General features: G+C 49.1%; 1 protein-coding gene across 1 annotated transcript in view; it reads left to right on the top strand.

The window, feature by feature from the left end:
• THRA (thyroid hormone receptor alpha) overlaps positions 1-22,274 on the top strand; it is a 128,795-nt gene that overhangs the window by 86,853 nt on the left and 19,668 nt on the right. Inside the window, exons 3-4 of the mRNA XM_060281498.1 lie at positions 14,125-14,186; positions 20,409-20,509. Of these exons, the coding sequence (XP_060137481.1) occupies positions 14,125-14,186; positions 20,409-20,509 (163 nt within the window). The remainder of the gene's footprint in view (positions 1-14,124; positions 14,187-20,408; positions 20,510-22,274) is intronic.

Below are 22,274 nucleotides of genomic sequence, written 5' to 3'. Positions count from 1 at the left end.
CTCTGCACGTAGCAACCATTGACGGCAGGGAGCTGCTGGGAGGGGCCATCACACATCAAACCCCCCCCATGAGAATGACGGTGGGAAGGCACTCAGAGACACTGGCGTTCAACGTCACCACCATCTCAGACCCCCCCATCGTCTTGGGCATGAGCTGGCTGGCGCGCCACGACCCCTCCATCAGTTGGCACCAGAGGTGCATCACGTTTGGGTCAGACTTTTGTCTGGAACATTGCATGCAGCACCAACCAGGGGAGGGGCCTCCGATAGCCACGGTGGCCACCATGCATATCAAAGGGGGTGAGGCAATACCCAAGCAGTACTGGGACCTGCAGGAGGTCTTCAGCGAAGCGGAGTCCGACCACCTACCCCCACACAGGCCTTTTGACTGCCAGATCAACCTGGTGCCAGGGGCGACGATACCCCCAGCCAAGCTGTACGCCATGTCAGACCAGGAGCTGGAGGATCTGCGCGCTTTCATCGACAAGAACCTCAAGCGGGGGTTCATAAGGGAAAGCAAGGCAGCAGGGGGCAGCCCGGTCTTCTGGGTGGACAAGAAAGACACGCAACAGCGCCGTCTTGTGGTGGACTTTAGACGGCTGAATTCGGTGACAGAGCCCGTGGCTTTCCCCATGCCCAGAGTGGATGATCTCCTGACAGCGGCACGCAGGGGCAAGATTTTCACCAAGCTGGACCTAAGGGGGGCGTACAACTTGATCAGGATCCGGGAAGGAGATGAATGGAAAACCACGATGTTCACGCCTCTGGGCTCTTTTGAATATCTGGTGATGCCCTTCGGTTTGCAAGGGGGCTCAGCATGCTTCCAGGCCTTCATGCACCACGTCCTGGGGTCCCTCCTCTTCAGGAAATGCTTGGTCTTCCTAGATGACATCCTTATCTACTCGAATGACCCAGTGCAGCATGTGAAAGATGTCAGAGAGGTGTTGCAACGCCTGAAGGAGAACCACCTGTATGTGAAGCTGGAGAAGTGCAAGTTTCACACCAAAGAGGTGGACTTCCTGGGCTACAAGCTGTCAGACAAGGGGCTGGCGATGGACAAGGACAAGGTGCAGGCCATCCTGGACTGGCACAGCCCCAGGACGCGCAAAGATGCCCAACGCCTACTAGGCTTCGCTAACTTCTACAGGAAGTTCATCAAGAACTTCTCTCGCGTTACGGCTCCCATCACGGACTGCCTGAGAGGCAAGCAGAAGTTCAAGTGGACACCAGAGGCGCAAGCAGCGTTCGAAAGCCTCAAGAGAGTGTTCGCCTCAGACCAAAACCTGTTCCATGTGGTGCAGGACGCGCCCCTACGCATTGAGACAGATGCTTCTGAAAAAGCTGTGGGCGCAATTTTGTTGCAACTGGACGCCAACAGGGAGTGGAGACCCTGTGCCTTCTTCTCCAGGAAGCTGACACAGCCTGAACGCAACTACACAGTGTTTGATAGGGAACTTCTTGCGATCTACGCTGCGTTCCAGCACTGGCGACACTTCCTGGTGGGCGCGAAGCACCCCATCCAGGTGTGCACAGACCACAAGAACCTGGAGTTCTGGAGAACTGCCAGGGTGCTCAACCAGCGGCAGATACGGTGGGCAGAGTTCTTCTCGAACTTCAACTTCTCCATCCACTACATCCCGGGGGAGCAGAATGTCAGGGCGGATGCCCTCTCCCGCAAGCCAGAGTACATGGAGGAGGAGGCGCCACCAGCCCCAAGGCACATTTTCCCCCCGTCGGCATGGTCCTGCGGAGCAGCTGTGGTGAGCGAGGCAGAACTCACAGCACTGACGGCAGCGGATGAATTTGCCAACCGCATCTTCAGAGAACTGAGAGGGGGGAGGGAGCAGGCAAAAGACTTTGCAGAACGCAGAGGGCTGCTTTTCTACAAGGGTGCGCTGTACCTACCCACCACCCAGCTTCGACGTACGGTCCTCAAGCAGATGCACGACAACCCTACAGCGGGGCATTTTGGAAGGGACAAAACCGCTCACCTAGTCATGAGACACTTCTGGTGGCCAGGGGTGCGGGAAGATGTTCGAGACTATGTAAGGGGCTGTACCACCTGCCAGCGGGCGAAGGTGGTCAGAGCAGCGCCACCAGGGTTGCTGGAGCCCTTAGCCACACCACACAGGCCGTGGGAAGTGGTGTCCATGGACTTCATCACAGATCTGCCTTCGTCCAGGGGTAAGACTGCAGTGTTGGTGGTGGTGGACCTTATGTCCAAAATGTGTCACTTTATACCGTGTGCCAGGGCAGTCTCGGCAGAAGAGACAGCCAAACTGTTTGTTGATCACATTTTCAGACTGCATGGATTACCTTTAAGGGTTATTTCGGATCGTGGCCGCCAATTTGTTTCCAGGTTCTGGCGGCGGCTCATGAACCTCCTGCAGGTGGAGGTCAGCTTGTCGACGGCTAGACACCCGCAGACCAACGGACAAGCGGAGAGGGTCAACGCCATTCTGCAGCAGTACCTGAGATGCTACGTCAGCCAGCGGCAAACGGACTGGGTGGATCGCTTGCCACTAGCAGAATTTGCCTACAACAATGCAGTGCACGTCTCCACAGGGGTGTCGCCCTTTAAGGCCAATTACGGGCGCGACCTCAGATCTTTCCCAGAGAGGGAGAGGGAGGAGGAGGAGGAGGAGGGCCCACAGGCTGAGGATTGGGCAGAGGAACTGGAGACGGTGCACCAGCAGCTCAGAGAACACTTGGAGAGGGCCAAGGAAGCGTACAAAAAGGGGGCAGATCGCCACAGGCGACAAGGGGAGGTCATCAGGGTGGGGGACAAGGTGTGGTTGTCCTCGGAGGGCCTTCCCACCAGAGGGAGGTGCAAAAAGCTGGCACCCAAAAGGCTGGGCCCCTTCACGGTCACGCAACAGGTAAACCCGGTGGCATACAGGCTGGCACTGCCAGAGGACATGAGGGTGCATCCAGTGTTTCATAGATCGCTGCTGTCGCCGTACAGGGAAAGCAGCAGGCTCCGAGACGGCGAACAAACCCCCGAGGGAGGGGGGGAGAGGGAAGGCAGGGAGCAACTCAATGAGGCCACGGCCATCCTGGATTCAAGGTGGGGGGTGGGGGGACTGGAGTACCTCATGGCATGGGAGGATGCTCCACAGTCCCAGAATGAATGGGTCCCAGCCACTCAGATACAGGAGGAATTCTTGGTGGAAGAATTTCACGCCCTCTTTCCCCACAGACCCAAGCCCTGGCACATGGAAAGGGAGGGGGAGGAGGAGGAGGCACGGGAGAGCAGCTCACCATGGCGCTGGGAAGCGGAGTTTGAGGAACCAGAGGATGAGGTATGGGTGTCACCGAGATCCACCCAGTCAGAGGAAGGAGCAGATTGGCAGAACGTTTTTACCCCCACCAGCTCTGACGCCACGGACTTTTTGGGATTCCCGTCCGCCCAGGCGGAAGGGGGGGGCTCGCAGGACTGGGGGGAGGTATTCACACCAACGGGCTCGGAGAGCACTGAGTTCTTAGGCTTCCAGTCGTCACCGACACATGGGGGGGGCCTGGGGAGGGGTGAAGGAGAGCTTGGGAGGGGGGTGGATGTGAGGGACAGGGGATATCGCGAAGTCCCTCCCCTCCTGAGTTCAAGCCCGTCCCCGAGCAAAGGGGAAAGCAGGGAGAGTTCCGATTCCAGTGGGGAAGCAGGAAGTCGTGTCCGAGGCTCAGGCAAGGTAGAGGAGCCAGGGTCCCAGGTGGGACAGGAAGGGGCAAGCAAGGGGGGAAGACCCATCCCTCCAACTCCAGAATTACGCAGGAAGAGGAGGGGCAAGAGGATGGGTCTGCCAAAGCTTTTGTGTTGGAGAAAGACGCGCCAAAAGCCATTAGGAGGTTCTGAAACCGACTGACAACATCGCTCCGTGTAAATAGCAATGACTTGAGCACTGTAAATACGCAGCACCAATAAAAGAATAAAATGCAGAGCTGCGTAGCGTCGTTACTCTGAAGTAGTCCACTCCGGCCACTGTGACAGATGGGAATGGGCGAATTCAGTTTGGATGGCCATCATATCTACTGTGGGCAAGAATCCCGTAAAAGAAATTGAGTGGCTTTCATAGTCAACAAAAGAGTGGCGAAAGCTGTACTGGGATGCAATCTCAAAAATGATAGAATGATCTCAATACGAATCCAAGGCAGACCTTTAAACATCACAGTAATCCAGGTTTATGCACCAACTACCGGTGCTGAAGAAACTGAAATTGACCAATTCTATTAAGACTTACAACACCTTCTAGAAATAACACCAAAGAAGGATGTTCTTCACATTATAGGGGATTGGAATGCTAAAGTAGGGAGTCAAGAGATAAAGGGAACAACTGGCAAGTTTGGCCTTGGAGTTCAAAACGAAGCAGAGCAAAGGCTAATAGAATTCTGTCAAGAGAACAAGCTGGTCATCACAAACACTCCTTTCCAACAACACAAGAGACTACTCTACACATGGACATCACCAGATGGGCAGCATCGAAATCAGATTGATTATTTTCTCTGCAGCCAAAGATGAAGAAGCTCTATACAGTCAGCAAAAACAAGACCTGGAGCTGACTGTGGCTCAGATCATCAGCTTCTTATAGCAAATTCCAGCTTAAACTGAAGAAAGTAGGACAAATCACTGGGCCAGTAAGACACAATCTAAATCAAATCTGAATACACAGTGGAAGTGAGGAACAGGTTTAAGGATTTAGATTTGGTGGACAGAGTGCCTGAAGAACTATGGATGGAACCTCGTAACATTATACAGGAGGCAACAACGAAAACCATCCCAATGAGAAGGAAATGCAAGAAAGCAAAGTGGCTTTCCTATGAGGCCTTACAAATAGTGGGGGAGAGAAGGCAAGCAAAATGCGAGGGAGATAGTGAAAGATACAGGAAATTGAATGCAGATTTCCAAAAAAAATAGCAAGGAGAGACAAGAGGGCCTTCTTAAATGAGCAGTGCAAAGAAATAGAGGAAAACAACAGAATGGGAAAAACCAGAGATCTGTTCAAGAAAATTGGAGATATGAAAGGAACATTTCGTACAAAGATTACCATAATAAAGTGGAAAGGACCTAACAGAAGCAGAAGACATCAAGAAGAGGTGGCAAGAATTATACCAGAAAGATATGGAGGTCTCGTACATCCCAGGTAGTATGGTTGCTGACCTTGAGCTAGACATCCTGGAGAGTGAAGTCAAATGGGCCATAGAAAGCATTGCTACCGGTAATAACAAGGCCAGTGGAAGTGATGATATTCCATCTGAACTATTTAAAATTTTAAAAGATGATGCTGTTAAGGTGCTACACTCAATATGGCAGCAAGTTTGGAAAACTCGGCAGTGGGCAGAGGATTGGAGAAGATCAGTCTACATCCCAATCCCAACGAAGGGCAGTGCCAAAGAATGTTCCAACTACCGCACAATTGCGCTCATTTCACATGCTAGCAAGGTTATGTTTAAAATTCTACAAGGCAGGCTTAGGCAGTATGTGGACCGAGAACTCCCAGAAGTGCAAGCTGGATTTTGAAGGGGCAGAGGAACCAGAGACCAAATAGCAAACATGTGCTGGATTATGGAGAAAGCTAGAGAGTTCCAGAAAAACATCTACTACTGCTTCATTGACTACGCAAAAGCATTTGACTGTATCAACGGCAGCAAACTATGGCCAGTTCTTAAAGAAATGGGAGTGCCTGATCACCTCATCTGTCTCCTGAGAAATCTCTGTGTGGGACAAGAAGCTACAGTTAGAACTGGATATGGAATAACTCAGCGTTTTTGGGAATTGTAACCCTATGGACTACAGTGCCCAGAATTCTCTGAGGGAAGAAAGGCACTTTGAATGTGCTTTCAAGGTATCTTGTAAAGCGGGGTGGAGTGCGTTTTTCCTGCGTCTTTGTCTCCATGTGCCTTGATAAACCGTGTGCGCAGTATTCGGGGTGTGCTTTGTTCACATGGGAAGAGCCTCATTGGGCCCCATAAGGATGCCTGGACTCCAGTCTCTCCTGGCCCCGGATTGGGAGCTGGATGTGCCTTGGCGCATGGTCCTTGCCACAGGACATGCCCCCGGCACAACCTTCTGTTCTTGCCACAGGGCCCCAGGGGAAGTTTGTTCTCACGGCTTTGCTTGCCACTCCTGTCATAAGCAAATAGCAAAGCTCCTCCACCTGGGATGGGAAGGAGAATGTGACTGGGCGGCTCTGTGGTTTTGCTTGCTCCACAGAGACGGGGCAGAACCTCTGTTCCCTAATCTCATGTGGGAGGTAGGAGACTATTGTGACGGATAAGGTATGGTTTTGTCACCCCGTTCCTTGAGCAATGACTTTCCCGTTCACTCGCTCACGTGCACATACACCTCATTTAGAAAGTATGAGCTCATCAGAGCCCAGTTATGTGCGGCTGACCTCTGCCGCCTCTTTCTTGTGTTGCTTATGTGGTTGATTTTTGGATTAGCTGTGCATGCTGCTGCGATACTTTGGGAGCTGAGACGACTGCAAAAATGTGTCGCTGGCTGCAGGAATCAACTTCCTGAAAATCTCTGACCTTGTTGCCAATCAAGTTCCTGGCCCTCATGATTGTGAAGGCTAGAGTGTGGGTCTGAAAGGGTATGGTGTAAGATAGCTAGCCATCATGCTGACAGGGTCGTTTCTCTCCCCTTCCTCCTTGTGGGTGGAGCCATTGGAAGTCAACCATACTGCCACCTGCTGTAAAGAGTTAGTGTTGCAACCTAGTGTAATCAGCAAATCCCACCCCCACCCCCACCCCAAATTTCCATGGCTCTGAGGGTTTAGAAGTCACGGGTTGGATTTGTCCTGAGTCTCTGTGTGTGTGTCTGTCTAAAGATGGAGGGAATTTCTGGCCTCTAAAATGATCCTGTGCATGCTGGAACGGCTCTAGTTGTTCCAGGTGATGAGGGAAATGCACTCTGCAGGTGCTCAGAAGCACTGTCTTGCCAGAGTTGTCCCAGATAATGCTTCTTGCTGGTCACAGTTTAGTAGTTGCGATCCCTGGGTGTAGTTCGCTGTCACGGAAAATGAGGGATGAGTTGTGTGAGCGTTGATGTTGCCAGAACTGCTTGCAAGGATGTTCGTGGAATTGCAATCTCTGTGGTGGATGTGATCAGAAAGGCTTGTGAAAGAGCCACCCACCTGTGCTTGCCGCCAGGTGATGATGAAGTCCAGACACTTTTTACAAGCCGGAAGAGAGTTGGCTCGTCCTTTTCTGTGCCACAAATGATTAACAACGGGAAGGTGTGCCGGTTGGAAGATATATTGAGGGATAGAAACTTGCTTTTGCAAGGGTTGGGGTAGCATGTGTTTACCAGAAATTCCAAAATGTTTTGAAGGTACTCTGTACTTGTCTGTTCATGCCCTGTTGACGGTGAGAGAGTGATTGTCAGCTACAGCAGGGAGTGAGGGCCAGGACTCTTGGGTTCTCTGTCTAGCTCCGTAGAAAACAGGAGGGACAGCTGATTCACTGGTTATACATTCTGTACAGGGGAGGATGCTTGGCCACGTAGAAAAGAAGTTGCTTCCCAACACACATACTTGAGAGGCATGTTCTCCTCGGGTCCATAGCACGGATGTATTGGCTATTTAATTTGCCATATTTTGCTCAAAATTAATGTGGGTTCATTGGTTAACTTTTTGCTGTTTATCTGAACATGCATACTTTTTTGCTGCATGAATTTATTTCCTTAGTGCATTTAAATTTCCTTAAAGAGACCTAGGAACTGTAGTCTGTCAAGGATGCTGAGAACTGCTGTTATTATCATTACTATCATTATATCGGGGACCCAGGTTGCACTGTGGGCTAAACCACTGAGCCTAGGGCTTGCTGATCAGAAGGTCAGCGGTTCGAATCCCTGTGACGGGGTGAGCTCCCGTTGCTTGGTCCCAGTTCCTGCCAACCTAGCAGTTCGAAAGCACGTCAAAATGCAAGTAGATAAATAGGAACCGCTATAGCGGGAAGGTAAACGGCGTTTCCATGTGCTGCTCTGGTTTGACAGAAGTGGCTTTGTCATGCTGACCACATGACCTGGAAGCTATACGCCGGCTCCTTCGGCCATTAATGCGAGATGAGCGCGCAACCCCAGAGTCGGTCACGACTGGACCTAATGGTCAGGGGTCCCTTTACCTTTACCATTATATCAAATTTATTACCCTTCCCCCTAAGGCCCCAGGGCAGGCTACAGAATTAAAACGCAACATTACAACGGCCAAACAAATAGCCTTCCTAATGTTTACCCAGGATGGGGGTAGGCTGGAGATAGCCGCCAAGTTTCTGCAATACGCAACGAGGACTTGGTAACGTTATACAACAGTGTTTTAATTGTTAGAGGCAGATTTTGTTGATTTCATTGTATTGAACCTTTCGAAATTTTGTCCATATGTCAATAAAAGGTTTGAGAACATGACAAGGCAATATTAAAAACAGTCTGGAGCAACTTAAGGTGGGCTCCCAAAATATACAGGGCAGAGAGGGGGTCCTTAAAGTACAGATTAATGTTATTGGGGCATTGGAGCACTTATGTGTGGTGCAGCTGCCCGGCCTCCTCCTTCAGGGTCTGCAGAAGAGGTGTCACCTATGGACTCCAAGTACCTGGAGCCCAGAGCGAGAACATTTTGATTCCGTCCCCTGCTCCACCTTCTCCCCACCTTCTTGCCTGCCCAGGGAATCCTAGGTGCCGAGAGGGGGCACCTCCGTGCCTCCTGTGTCTCCCTGCCGGGCACATACTGTCCTCAGGTGCCGAGCTGGCCTTGCTGGCCAGGAGCCAAACCTCCTCATGCACAGCCCCTGCGGAGGAACAGCAGAGCACAGTCTGGCGCTGGTCCCAGGAACTCCTGGTACAAGCCGTGCCTACAAGCCTTACGTGGACAAGAGGACATCCTGTTGGGGAGATTTTGCTGTCGCTGGTGGAGGGGGAGAGGAGGAGGAGGTGGACAAGACAAACTGGTACTACCAGCCTTGCCTACCCACCCCTCTCACTCCCCCCCCCTCCCTCCGTTCTGTAGTCACTGTTGACGGTCTTTTTTTAGAAGCTGCATTGTGTACATGCTGATGTGTTGTGTTTGTTCAAAGGCTGCACGTACACACCGCCCAGGCTTGTGTTATTGTTGGGTCCTTTCCCCAAACGACACTTAAATCATTTCCCCCTCCCCTTTGCGTTTCCTGTTGGTGTGATTCAAGCATTTAAACCCTCTGTTGGCTTGGGGGGGGGGAGCCTCGAAATGGAAATGTGTATCGAGCAGCTGTTCAAAAGGACTCTGCAGCCGGCAATAGCTTTTATCGCTTTGGAATGTAGGTGAGGGCTCATATCGTGAAGCTTTCACCCAAACAAACTTTTGTGTGTGTGTGTGTGTGTGTGTTTGGAGGGGAGGGGAGGGGAGTTTAAAGCCCTTCTCTCTGAAATCTAGTTCTCTGTGCAGAGGGAATGGCTTTTGTATGGGTAGGAACTGAGTCCTGTCAGCCTCAGTCTGCTGCCTGAAAGCCCCCAAGCACAGGTGCAGGACTAAAGCAAAGGCATAGGAAGCCTAGCAGAACAAAATGATGTCACTCCTGCTTCACCGAGAAGGGCCTTCTAGCTGCCACTACATCTTCCCTCTTATTTCTGATGATCAGGGTGTGAGTGCTCCCATTCCCATGCTCAACAGGGAATGTGGTAGCAGACTTAGGGGGACATGGAAGCTGCAGTAACAACAACAACAACAACAACAACAACCACCTTAGGTAAAAAGGCTGGGGGGAGGGGGGAAACCCCAAACAGCCTAGTGAGGACTGTGCAACGCTCATTGATCATGGAACACTTGATTGTCTATTGAGGAGAGATGGACAACTAGGTGCGGGGAGATGGTGATGGAGTATTATCACAGAGGAGAGCATTGATGCCAGACTGGAATAGCTAGCAGGAACATTCCACGCTGCAGCATTTTGTTGCAGTTCTGCCTATCAGTTTCCCTGATTCCTCCCCACCCCCACCCCCATTGTCCTGCTTTGAAATCAACCTATTTGCAAAAGTCATTTTGAAACTTGCTGTGGTGGGTGACCCTTGCTCTGAAAAGTGTGGTAACAATTAAAGGGTCGTGGAACTCAGACCAGACCAAATTTTATAAATTTTATAAAATCATACACAGACTTCTACTAAAGCAAAACTCTACAAGAGAGGAAAAACTCCAAAGAATTACACAGATTAAAATAGGTCAGAAGGTAAAAAAAACAACAAACACTTACTTATCCAGCTAATTAACATAAACGCTTACACTTAAATCTGAGTAGCAAAGGGACAAGATGCTGTCAAGCTCATTATTTCTGAGGTTCTAACCTATTCCCATAAACCAGGCTTAAAGGAGCTACCGTATATCACCACACTTGCTAAGGAAAGGAATTATTTTACTGATTTTAAGAAGGCTGCAAAATTGGGCTCAGGTGGGTTTCTTTGGGTAAGAGACCCCCACAGCCCTGGGACCTTTTGCCAAACATTGCAGCCTTTTAAAAACCCGTTCAAACATTTCCTTTCCGAAGCAATCTTCCAAACTCTCTTGCAAATAGGGTGGTGCTATTAGTTTCTGTGTTTCAGTACTATACATTTGCAAAAATGTGTGTCTTCTTGGCTCCACCTTCTGCATTCCACTCGTGCCGCTGCTGCCAATGGGGTATCGGTATGCAAATAAGGCTGCAGTGACTGGCGGCCGATTGGGTGAGCTGCCACTGAGGTCATCCTTTGTTGTTGTTTTTTTAATCTAGGCCAAAAAGGACATTTTGTCTTTTGAATTTAATTTGGAAGGAAAAGCTGGACGGGGGGGGGGGGAGAATATTTCATGCACACAGATTTCCCCTTCTCCCTTGGTTTGGTTTCAAATACTCTTTTCTGCAAGATTTAATTTTTCAGCAAGAGTATGGAATATTTTTCGCGCATAGTTTAAAAAAAAAGAAGAAGGAGGGAGAAAAATTAGATTCTCAGAAGGTTGGCTTCTGTTCACAAAGCACTTGCTTAGCTTTAGAACTCATTTAGTTTCTTGCATTTGGATACGAGATGTTTTTGAAAAGTTTGGATTGCCTTATATTGCACTATGGGTAACAAGGAGTTTGGGGTTGGGACCGCTTATGAGTTAAGTCAGCTTTTCATTAAAAACGAGCATTCTGTGATAACAAGCATCTAGATTTGTGCCAAAAAGGACATTTTGTCTTTTGAATTTAATTTGGAAGGAAAAGCTGGACGGGGGGGGGGGGGGAGAATATTTCATGCACACAGATTTCCCCTTCTCCCTTGGTTTGGGAGCAGGTAATAATAAATAATACGATTATTTAAAACAAAGGGTGTCCTTTAAACACATTGCAAAGATTTAAAAAACCTCATATATGATATGAGCTGCTGAGAGATCAGTCCCTACAAAATTGGGGCAGTGGGTGAGAGCTGATGGAATACCATACAAGTTTTTTTTTAAAAAAAAAACACACACACATCATTGCTGTTTAGTTACTATTTTTTAAAGTGCCTCAATGCTAAATGCTCTACATGTGAATTAGAGCAAATCCTGTTCACGGGATGACATTGGTGTGTGTTTCTTTATATGCATGAATCTTGAACTCCTTATTAATCAACCCTCCCACATTTGAGCTGTGATCTCCTGATAGCATTCACTTGCCTTCACTGCCTGATCTGTGTAGACTTTTCCTCCTGAATTGCAGTTTCCTCCGTTGCCCAATCCTCTTGAAATTAGGTGGGGTGGGGGGAGAGTGAGATTATTCAGTTTGCAGTTAATCCTAACGCTGTTTTTGGGGTTAAGCTGGTTTAAAAACAAAACATAACAGAAAACCAATCACCACTGTGTGCCTCCATGCACCTCTTTGGGAAATGGAGAAGAGCTATTGGCTGTGCGGCTGATTTGCATGCATAAGGTTCTAGGTACAATCCTCGGCATCTACAGGAAGGGCTGGCAGGCACCCTGGAGAGCCACCGCTGCTGGCAGTCAGTGTAGACCTTACTGAATTAGATGGGCTTGGAATCATAGAATTGTGTAGATTTGGTCATCCACCCTTGGGTGGTTGGCTAGTAGCTTACTTGGCAATTTCGCTCACTGGCTTTTGCACCAGGAAATATGCATAAAATGAAACCAGCCATGCAACATCTGCTGCAGTGTTCAGTCAGGGGCAGGGAGGAGAAATGGAAGGGAAATGACATCAGATGCAAATATAGCCCACCCTGCAGCTTCAACTAAGCCTTCTCAGCTCAGAAATCTTGTTGAAAGAACAAACCACACCAGCTTCCTGATTGTCACCAGTCTCCTGTTCCCAAAATTAGTGCAGTGTTGTTGCTATCAATTGTAAAAATTGCAAATGTATAGACTTGGCTGTGAAAAGAAAAAGCGACTAATAAATAACTGGAGCAAAATAATTAAAGAAATGTGTCATCCAAAAGAAACGTTTTAAATAATAAATGTTCCAGTTATTTATAAACTGTTTCCACTTTTACCAGAAACTTAATGGGTTGTAAGAAGGCAGTCAACTATGTATATAGATAGAGATAGGAGGTCAATTTTTCCACCTTGGCTATGCCCAATACTTACCTCAACTCTTTGGAAACTGGAACGATCATCAGTGATTTCCAATACTTAACTTACTTCAAATACTCTTTTCTGCAAGATTTAATTTTTCAGCAAGAGTATGGAATATTTTTCGCGCATAGTTTAAAAAAAAAGAAGAAGGAGGGAGAAAAATTAGATTCTCAGAAGGTTGGCTTCTGTTCACAAAGCACTTGCTTAGCTTTAGAACTCATTTAGTTTCTTGCATTTGGATACGAGATGTTTTTGAAAAGTTTGGATTGCCTTATATTGCACTATGGGTAACAAGGAGGTTGGGGTTGGGACCGCTTATGAGTTAAGTCAGCTTTTCATTAAAAACGAGCATTCTGTGATAACAAGCATCTAGATTTTAATGTGTGAACTCTTCACAAAAGCAGATTGAAGATGCACAACGTACCTCATTACTCCTTCCCCAAATCTCCAGCTCCTAATGGTGGCTGAATTGGGAGCTTGTGATGGCAGGCATTTCCTGTACAGTACTTCTAAGTTCTTTCTTCTTCTCCCTATTTCTACATAGCATCTACAATTCAGCTAGGAGCTAAATGGCACCTTGAACCTAGGTTGTGGGTGCAACAATTGAATGTCTAAGCATGCTTTTTAATAGCAAGAATACAAAGCTGAAAATGAATGAACTGCAGCTAAAATTCTATGTTCATTTTTCACATGGTCTAGTCCTTGCCCATCCCCCTAATATTCTTAAGAGGGTCTCTGCTCCAGTCTTCACAGAGTACAGTCGTACCTTGGTTCTCGAACGCCTTGGTACTCGGATGTTTTGGCTCCTGAACGCCGCAAACCCGGAAGTGAGTGTTCCGGTTTGCGAATGTCTTTTGGAAGCTGAATATCCGACATGGCCTCTGCGGCCTTAGTTGTCGAACGGACTCCCGGAACGGATTAAGTTTGGCAACCAAGGTATGACTGTAGATGGGAGGCAGAAAAAGGTCCTCCTTTCCTTCAACTCTGCAGTTTTGTTCTGAAATCTTAGGCGCGGTACTGTGCCCAGAGCTCAGAAACTGCTTGCGCTGATGCAATTCTCTATCGCGACATGCGCCCCTAGAACAATGGGAGTTTCGAACGCTGGTCGGATAGATTGCTGCGAGGTGCTGGTGGTGGTTTGGGTTCTCTCTTTTGACCTCCTGCTGCAGAGTTATGCTGGCTCTGGGGTGAGCATGGGAATCTCAGGTCAAGAGGGGGCTAGCCATGTCTCTGCATCTGCATATGTGCGTGTGTGTTCGTGTGTGTGTTCATGTGTGTGGTGAACCTTCTTCCCAACCCGCTTATCACTTCTGCTGCTCTCAGATAACATAAAGTGAGTCCACTTCTACTGCTCTCCTCGCCTCCTGGCTTCTTTGAGGGGTGTGGGATGATGGAACTGGAGCTGTATGAAGCGAGAGGGTAAAGCTTGTGTGTGGCGCTTGGGAAAGCTTTTCAAGAGAAGCGGACTGCAGGTTCAGGTAAAATGCTATAAGGCTGTGGCAGGTGATGGGCCACGCAAGGTTGCCCTTCCCCCGATGAATCCACAGTTCTGCTTTGTTTTAAATCTCCTCTTCCTCCTTCTCTGCAGGTGGCCGGATGGGAAACGTAAAAGAAAAAGCAGCCAATGTTCGGTGAAAAGCAGTATGTCAGGTAAGCCAACCCTTTTCAGGCTGTTTTGATTTGTAGAATCCTAGCTATTTGGCTCCCACCAACACCTCGCTTGCATCTACTTAATCAAGAACAAAGTGTGGCGCAGCAAGCAGAGACCAGGCCTTCCACAGCCACAGGCTTGCGAAGCCAAATGCCTCCCATAGGACTCGAACAAGTGAGCCAAGCCACATACTTCAGAGCCAGGAAATACGTAGATATGTATTTGAGGCAGTCTGAGCTGACAGATTCGTCTCTTTCTGACGCCCCCGCCCCGTACCTCCAATCAAACGACTATTTAATCCTTGATGCTTCAACAATCTATGCATCAAGATTCCTCAGAAATATTTTTAGTGGTATGTGACTTTTAGTTCCACACGATGGTTTCTCTCCATAAAGTTGTAGCAAAAACCTTCTCTTGATGCCCCAGAAAAAAAATACGTATTAGAGGGGAAAGGAGAAATTGGGGAGGGGGGGGGAGCCTTCGTCGATGCAAACAAGTGATGCCTTGAGACTCCAGAATATAAATAACAGGATATCCTCCCGAAATTTATCCAACTTTGTCCTTGAACCCATTGAAGTCCTTTTGATGTTTTCCACTGGCCCAGAGAAGGAGGTCACGGGGCAGCTCAGGATATCGGTTCTCAAACGGCAGAGTCTGCAGCCGGAAGATAAACCACTAAAGAGGTGAGGCCACAAAGGGTCATGGGGCAAAGGCGCAGTGATGTGCGGGTTTGTGAAGGAGAGTACTCAGCCGGATATTTGCTTCTTAGGACAAAATACTCCCCATTGGTCTCTCGCCCGCTCCAGTCAGCCACACTCTCCACACACAGATACACATTCTAAATCAAATCATTTTGATTCCCATCTCCTGTTAAAACCTTCAGTTCTTCAAAGCTCTCACTTTAATAATACCTGAGGTTTCTCCCCCAAAATACAGTAGTATTATTGCTATTATTTTTGCTACTGTTATTACTTTTGCTATAATTATTATTATTATTATTACTGCAGCGTTTATGAATCGCTTCCCATGAGGCATCCCGAAGCTGCATACAATATAATTTAAAATGTTAAGTGGTTACATGAATAAAAACAATTGCACATATAACAACCATTTTAAATAAATAAAACCTTTTCTCATATTGTCGTGTATTTTTTTTAATGTTGTAGACCGCCCTGTTGTCCCTTGATGAAGGGTGGTATATAAATTTAATAAGAGCAATAACAATTTTATATGTAGAGCGCGCGCGCACACACACACACACACACACACACACACACACACACACAAAGCAACAATAGCACACATGTAGAATCAGTTCAAATCCCATGCAGATACCAGCTAGGATAAAGATCTCCATTTAGAAGACATGCAGCAGCTCATTTTACAACGAAAAGAGCAAGATGCTTCGAGGGGGAGGGAGGGAGAGAGAAATACCAGGTGCGAGATTTTACGTAGCACGGTCCAAGGGGGAAACCCTGGAGAGGAGGGGACTTGGGCAGCTGTGGAAAGGCAGGGGCGTTCAGTCTCCGCAAATGCTACACAGGGGCAAGACCTACCAAAGAAGAGTTACTGTGCTCTTAGGCCCCTGACCCATCCTGTGCAGATCCAGCTTTTCTAACTGCTTGCTGTGTGTGATTCACTGCTGGTTTGCTGCTGTCATTGTGAAAGTGTCTTAGTTCCGTGCCAGAGCACACCCGCTGGATGCAGAAGGTTCCCCAGGTTCAGCTTCTGTGATCTCCTGGGGGGACTGGGATTGACTCCTGCCTGAATCTCTGAAAAGCTGCTCCCAGTCAGGGTGGACCCAGTGGTTTGGATGCTAGGTTCAGCTTTCCCATGTTCCTATTCTGTCCTCTCGCGTCTTGAATAGGTCTGTTCCAATGGAAGCTTCACCATTTGCAGTACGGCCGGCATTACTATTTCCCCTTTGCTGTTTGTGGGTTGGGAGGGGGAGGGTTGTTCTGGTCCTCCCGGCCTGGTCTAAAGGGCAAAGGCACCCCTTTCCTTAGAAGAGTCATTGTAAGGGGCTGGGTCCATGCCCTCTGTTCCAAGGGAAGGCGATACCTTCCGTGACCCATGAAGGACACAGGAACTCATGGTAAAATAAAAATTAAAATCCTCCTTCTCATATTAAATGCATGACGTAATGTGTGATGTGGGTGGCAGGCACATAGGGCATGCAGTGTGTCATTTGCACGGCCCATGCATACTAGTGTATCTTCTGTGGCACACAGATCGTAACATGTCTGTGGGAAGTCCATTAATATGCCACGCTAAAGAGGATTCCCTGTTCGGTGGCTGTGTAAATGGGATACCTTTTCACAATCCGTTTTTCGTCTCATGAAAGCTGGTTTTTCAGTCTCAAACGTGGAAATGTGAATCGGTCTAACAAGGCTGCAAATCGTGTGGTCTCTTGGGGAGGGGGGAAAGCATCACAGCAGAACTCTGCGCTTTTCTTTCCTACCCAGATGCTAGCTGTCTTGCTGGCAAAGGAGAGGGGAGGGCTTCTTGTCTTCCCTCCTGCCCCCCCCCACGCACCAAAACCCATCGTGCTTTCATGTTGCTAACAGCTGTATTCCAGATGAGTTTAAGACCTCGTCTTTCTTCTCTCATCCTCATCCCATCTGGAAAATCACACAGGGTTTGAGGGACTTCTGGCTCCTAAACTACAAGGGCCAATTGGCAGCATGATACTTTCTCCAGCAGCAATCTACAGTGGTACCTCGACGTACGAAGACGACCCGTTCCGCGGCCGTCTTCATAAGTCGAACTCGTTGGTTGTCGAAGTGCCGCTTCTGCGCATGTGAATCGTTCAGTTGTTGAGGTACCACTGTATACTGGTGTAGGAAAACCATGTGTAAATTTGTGCACAAGGATGTGTGCCTGTACGGAAAATGTCACGCCGGAATTGGCTCTTGGCCAACTCTTATCCCGCTTTATCTTTTGAGAGAAAGCTCCAAACTCCACTCACCCAACACAAATCACTGGTGTTCCTCACAGTGAGCATGTGACATAACCGTAACATGCATGTGTCGTTTAAACACTGATATACATACATCAGAACCCGCAAGCATGTGCAAGAAGAGGTTTTTAAGATGTGAAAATCACATCTTTCGTGTTTGCTCCCAGATGCTCTTGGCACACACCCACACCATATAATTCTTTATTTATTTGGATTTCTCACTCCTTCCATCCAGTCTCAGATGCTGCAGAGAGCTAAGCAACATGCCACTGCTTTAAGGCAGCTGAGACCCAGTCTTTATGCCCCTCCACACAGGCATACCAATGCCGCAAGGGGGGGGGGCATGTTCTCTTTTCCGTCATGGCTGGGTCATCCTAGGGTCACATGGAGGTGACCCTTGCCACAACCCTAGACAATAGGACATTGTGAGGGCAGGGGGTGAACGAGAGAACACGGCTCCTTTTCCCGGAAGGGGGCAGAGGGGCACCTTCATTATCAGTGCTGATGAGGCCCTGGAGGGTAAGCAAGGTTACATGAGTTGGGGGTGGGTGGCAGGAGATAATTGGAAGGGGGTCGCAGGCTGCTTCCTTCCCCTTCAACAGCCCCCCACAAGCCCAGAGATAAAGAGCCTTTTTGTGGACGTTGCGTTTTCTGAATGAAAGCCGCCCTCGTTAGCGGTACTTTAAATAGCCTTTCAGAAAGACTAACGAAGCCTGGAAGTGGGGGGAGCAGACAAGGACAGGCCTTGCCATTGCCCCCTCCCTCCTGGATTTTGTGGGGTCAGAGGGGATCTTGAGAGCCATTCAGGCCTTGGGGTGCCTGTGCTGTGAGGGGTGGACCGCAAAGGAGGTCTCCATGTTTTGCCAGCAAAGCAAAGCTGAGTCAGATATGAGACAGCTTACAAATTAAAGTTGGGGCGCATACTTGTATCCTGCCAAAAAAAAAAAAAAAACCTCATTGAAGGGGTTGTTCCACTTTATGCTCATAGCAACCCTGCAATGTAGGAAAGTCAAAGCAAACGGCCCAAGTTTTGCCCATTGAGCTTGCTGTAGCTGCGGGTAGATTTGAAACCAGGTCGCCCTGGTACGAGTTTAGCATTCATAAAAAGAAGAGTAGCTCTGAGCATATGCTCAGATTTCCAGAATGCCCTTTCCATAAGGCCTAGTCAGAAAGGGTTTTGGAGGACGTTGTAAAGGTTTTGGGAAGTTGAGACATGAAACGGGGCATCTCTCTGGCCTTCCTTGTTCCATATATGCTCCACATACCAGTACACAGTCACCAGCTTTCTCACTCTCCAGCTCTGTCCCTGCTCTCTGATCCTCATTTCACTCTGCCTGTGCTTCCCTCCCTCTAACAGTGGTCTAGGTGTTAGGTCAGTTCAGCACATGGGTGTAGGCAGGGGGGCAGGAGGGGGCAATTGCCCCCCCTAGAAGCAGGGCCACTGGCCAGCCTGCCCCGCTGCCCGCCCGGTGCCGTCTCCCTTCTCCCTGGCTGGCTGTGGGGCGGGCGGAGGGAAAGCCCCAGAGCCGCGCAAAGCGTTTGGCTGGCTTACCCTCCGCCCGCCCCACAGCCAGCAAGGGAGAAGGGAGACGTCCCTTCTAGCCAGCTGGCTGTGGGGCGGGCGGAGGGAAAGTCAGCCAAACGCTTTGCGCGGCTCTGGGGCTTTCCCTCCGCCCGCCCCAGCGATCACAGAGGGGGAGGAGGGGATCGGAGCAGCCCAATTTCGGGCTGATCCTGGCGCCCCCTCGCCCCTGCCGATCGCGGAGGGGGAGGAGGGAGTCGGAGCAGCCCGATTTCGGGCTGATCCTGGCGCCCCCTCACCCCTGCCGTTCGAGGAGGGGGAGGAGGGGGTCGGAGCAGCCCGAAATCGAGCTGCTCCAATCCCCTCCTCCCCCTCCGCGATCGCCGGGGCGGGTGGAGGGAAAGCTGGCAAGGGAGAAGGGAGCTTTCCTTGCTCCGCTGTGGCCCCTCCCCCGCCCCTTCTCCCTTGCCCCCCCTAATTTTCATCCTGGCTACGCCCCTGATTCAGCATGGATCTCTGAAGGCCTGGCTGACCCAGGCCCAGGAATGGCTGCAGCTGGTGAACCAGCCTAAGCTGGGCATAAGCTCCCCTTGCCTAAGTGGCTCCAATGACAAGTTGGAATCCAGGAGTAATCCCAGACTATGAACCTGTTCCTTCAGGGGGAGAGCTGTGCCTCCCAGGATAGGCTATACACCTAATTCCCAGACACAGAAGCCACCCGCCCACAGCATCTCCATCTTTATTACCCCCCACCCAGCCCTTCACCACTTCCAGACACCAGTCCAACACCTTCACACTTCACAGATGGAATGGAGAGAGAGAGAGAGACCCCCCAGACAACAATACAGTGGTACCTTGGTTCTCAAACTTAATCCTTTCCGGAAGTCCATTCCAAAACCAAAGCGTTCCAAAACCAAGGCGTGCTTTCCCATAGAAAGTAATGCAAAATGGATTAATCAGTTCCAGACTTTTAAAAACAACCCTCAAAACAGCAATTTGACATGAATTTACTATCTAACGAGACTATTGATTCATAAAATGAAAGCAATAAGCAATGTACTGCAGTCATACAATCAGTCAATCAGTAGCTGAACTGGGTTCCACACAGTCACAAAAACAAAAGAGCCACAAAAACGCAAAATTGATAGCAAAAACAGACAGACCTCAGCGTAACTCTCGAAACGGAAGTGTGGCACTCAAAACGGAGCAACTTCAGCTTCCGAAAAAATTTCGCAAACTTGAACTCTTACTTCTGTTTTTGCAGTGTTTGGGTTCCACGTTGTTTGAGTACCAAGGCGATTGAGAACCAAGGTACCACTGTAATGTGGTAGCATTGGGGGAAGAATCGCAGGACCATTAATAAAGCAGAATAAATTTGCCACTAAAGCACTGTTATTGTGGCAAAATCACATTGCAGAATACGCCAGCAACACAACACCCGTCTGGAAGGGCTCGTAGTGTGTTAACCTTGTGTTCTTGTGCAGCTTGGTTGTGTTGCTTGTGTTTCTAAAAGGGAGGCAACTTTGAGAGCCGCGAATGGCTAGTAAAGTGTGTTGCTTTTAAAGATATAAAATTGTGATATGGCCCCTTTGTGTTTCAGAGGTGACATGGGTCTAGTCAGCAGGGAACGATGACCAGTGAAAGAGAGTATGAATGGGCGGGCCCATTCAAGTCCGGTGTGTCCCAGTTCTGTATTCTCCCTTCCAGCCCTGACCTCTCCACTCTTGTTTTCTCCTCCAGGGTACATCCCTAGCTACTTGGACAAAGATGAGCAGTGCGTTGTATGTGGAGACAAAGCCACGGGGTACCACTACCGATGTATCACCTGTGAAGGCTGCAAGGTAATGGAAACGTGGGAAGGCCATCTTGCCCAGAGCGGCTCACTAGAGGGGGATTCTCTCCTTTGACTTGGTGCCCCTGCACAACCCTGGGCAGCTGCCCAGGGCGGCACTGCACAGGGCTTGGTGGTTTTGGGGGCTGCGACTGGTGGGAAGCATTTTGGTCCTTTTCGCAGCAGGGGCCAGAGGAAGGCTGTGGGTGAGCCTGGTGCTAGGCGAGGCAGGGGAAGGGTGTGGAAGGTTTGAGCCAAATGTGTGAGCAGCAGTTGCTCAGGATTTCTGGGCCAAAGTTCACTGAGATATATGGAAGGGTAAACTAGAGAGGGAAAAAGGCATTGATATGTCTTGGCAAACTGCAGTGTGGAATGGATAAAGCCAGGTTTTGACAGTGATGGGAGCTAGACAAATTAATATTTTCCGTGGTTTCTGGTTACATTTCTTAATTTGTTGGCTCTTCTTCCGTTCCACATTTACCTTACTTATCTGTCAGCCTCCCCCACTGCCATCACCCTTCCCCAGTATTATTTTCACCGCCTCTGTCGTGCTCTTTCTCCAAGGGACTTGGAGTGGGGCATGTGTGGGGTTTCCCAGCATTATCCTCATCAGGTTAGGCTGACAGTTAATGATGTTTGCCCTGTGCATTTCATAGATGTGTAGGTGTTTGAACCCGCATCTCCTTGGTCAAGGGCCAACTACCTAGCTGCCACCACACCACAGTAATGAACATATGTCACTAGCATGCTTGGGGCTGCATAGGACACGGTCGTGACAAACCTTTCTGCCCAAAGTGTCTGCAAGTCAGTACAGTCGTACCTTGGATCCCGAACACCTTGCGAGTCAAACGTTTTGGCTCCCAAACGCCCCAAACCCAGAAGTGAGTGTTCCAGTGTACAAACATTCTTAGGAACCTGAACATCTGATGTGGCTTCTGCAGCTTCTGATTGGCTTCAGGAGCCACACCTTGGTTTCCAAATGTTCTGGAAGTCGAACGGACTTCCGGAACAGATTCCGTTTGACTTCCGAGGTGCCACTGTATTAGGTGGACAAAACCGGAAGATTTGGAAGTAGAGAGCATGGATTCACAAAGTAAGTGGGGATGGGGTAGAGTAGAATTAAAAGGTCCTTGAGGGACAGGTGAGATGTACCTAAGGAATGGATCGGGAAGGACTTTACTGGAGGAGAGGACCTTGACAGAACAGAGAGGGTTGTTGCTGCAGGTAGAGTGCTCAGATTAACCAAAGGCAGGGAGATGGGAGAATGAGCCCAAGGGGCCTGGTTAAAACCAACCCAGCAGTTTGGGGAAAATTCAAATGGCACCCCACATCCCATAAATGCAACTCGCCATGGCATCCTTTTGCGCAAGTCTCATTGCAGTGGGCAAGAGTGCTGCCATTTATTTTGTTTTTTTGTACAGCAGAACTTTCTAGTGCATTGTGTGCCTCAAGGGTCAGATCCTGTGTAAAGCCAGTGTGGTATAGTGGTTAGCGTGCTGTGCTAGGTCTGTGAAGAGACCGGCTCAATGTCTCCCCCTCCTCCCAATCCACAATGCCCACTGGGTGACATTGGGTCAGTCATACCCTTTCAGTCTGACCCACCTCACCATTGGTTGGTGAGAAGACAACATATGTGTATATGTAAGGGAGAGTCATGCTTGCTAGCTTGCGCTCGTTGGAAGGAAGCCAGGTTATGAATGTTGCTTAATTTAATGAAATACGTGTACGTCTTGCTCAGCTGCCCGTAATGGTGTCTAAAACCTATGAACTGAGGT

The sequence above is a fragment of the Zootoca vivipara genome, chromosome 13 (assembly GCF_963506605.1).
Source record: "Zootoca vivipara chromosome 13, rZooViv1.1, whole genome shotgun sequence".
Taxonomy (NCBI): domain Eukaryota; kingdom Metazoa; phylum Chordata; class Lepidosauria; order Squamata; family Lacertidae; genus Zootoca; species Zootoca vivipara.
The sequence above is the reverse complement of the archived record's forward strand: the minus strand, read 5'-3'. Positions and strand labels throughout refer to the sequence as shown.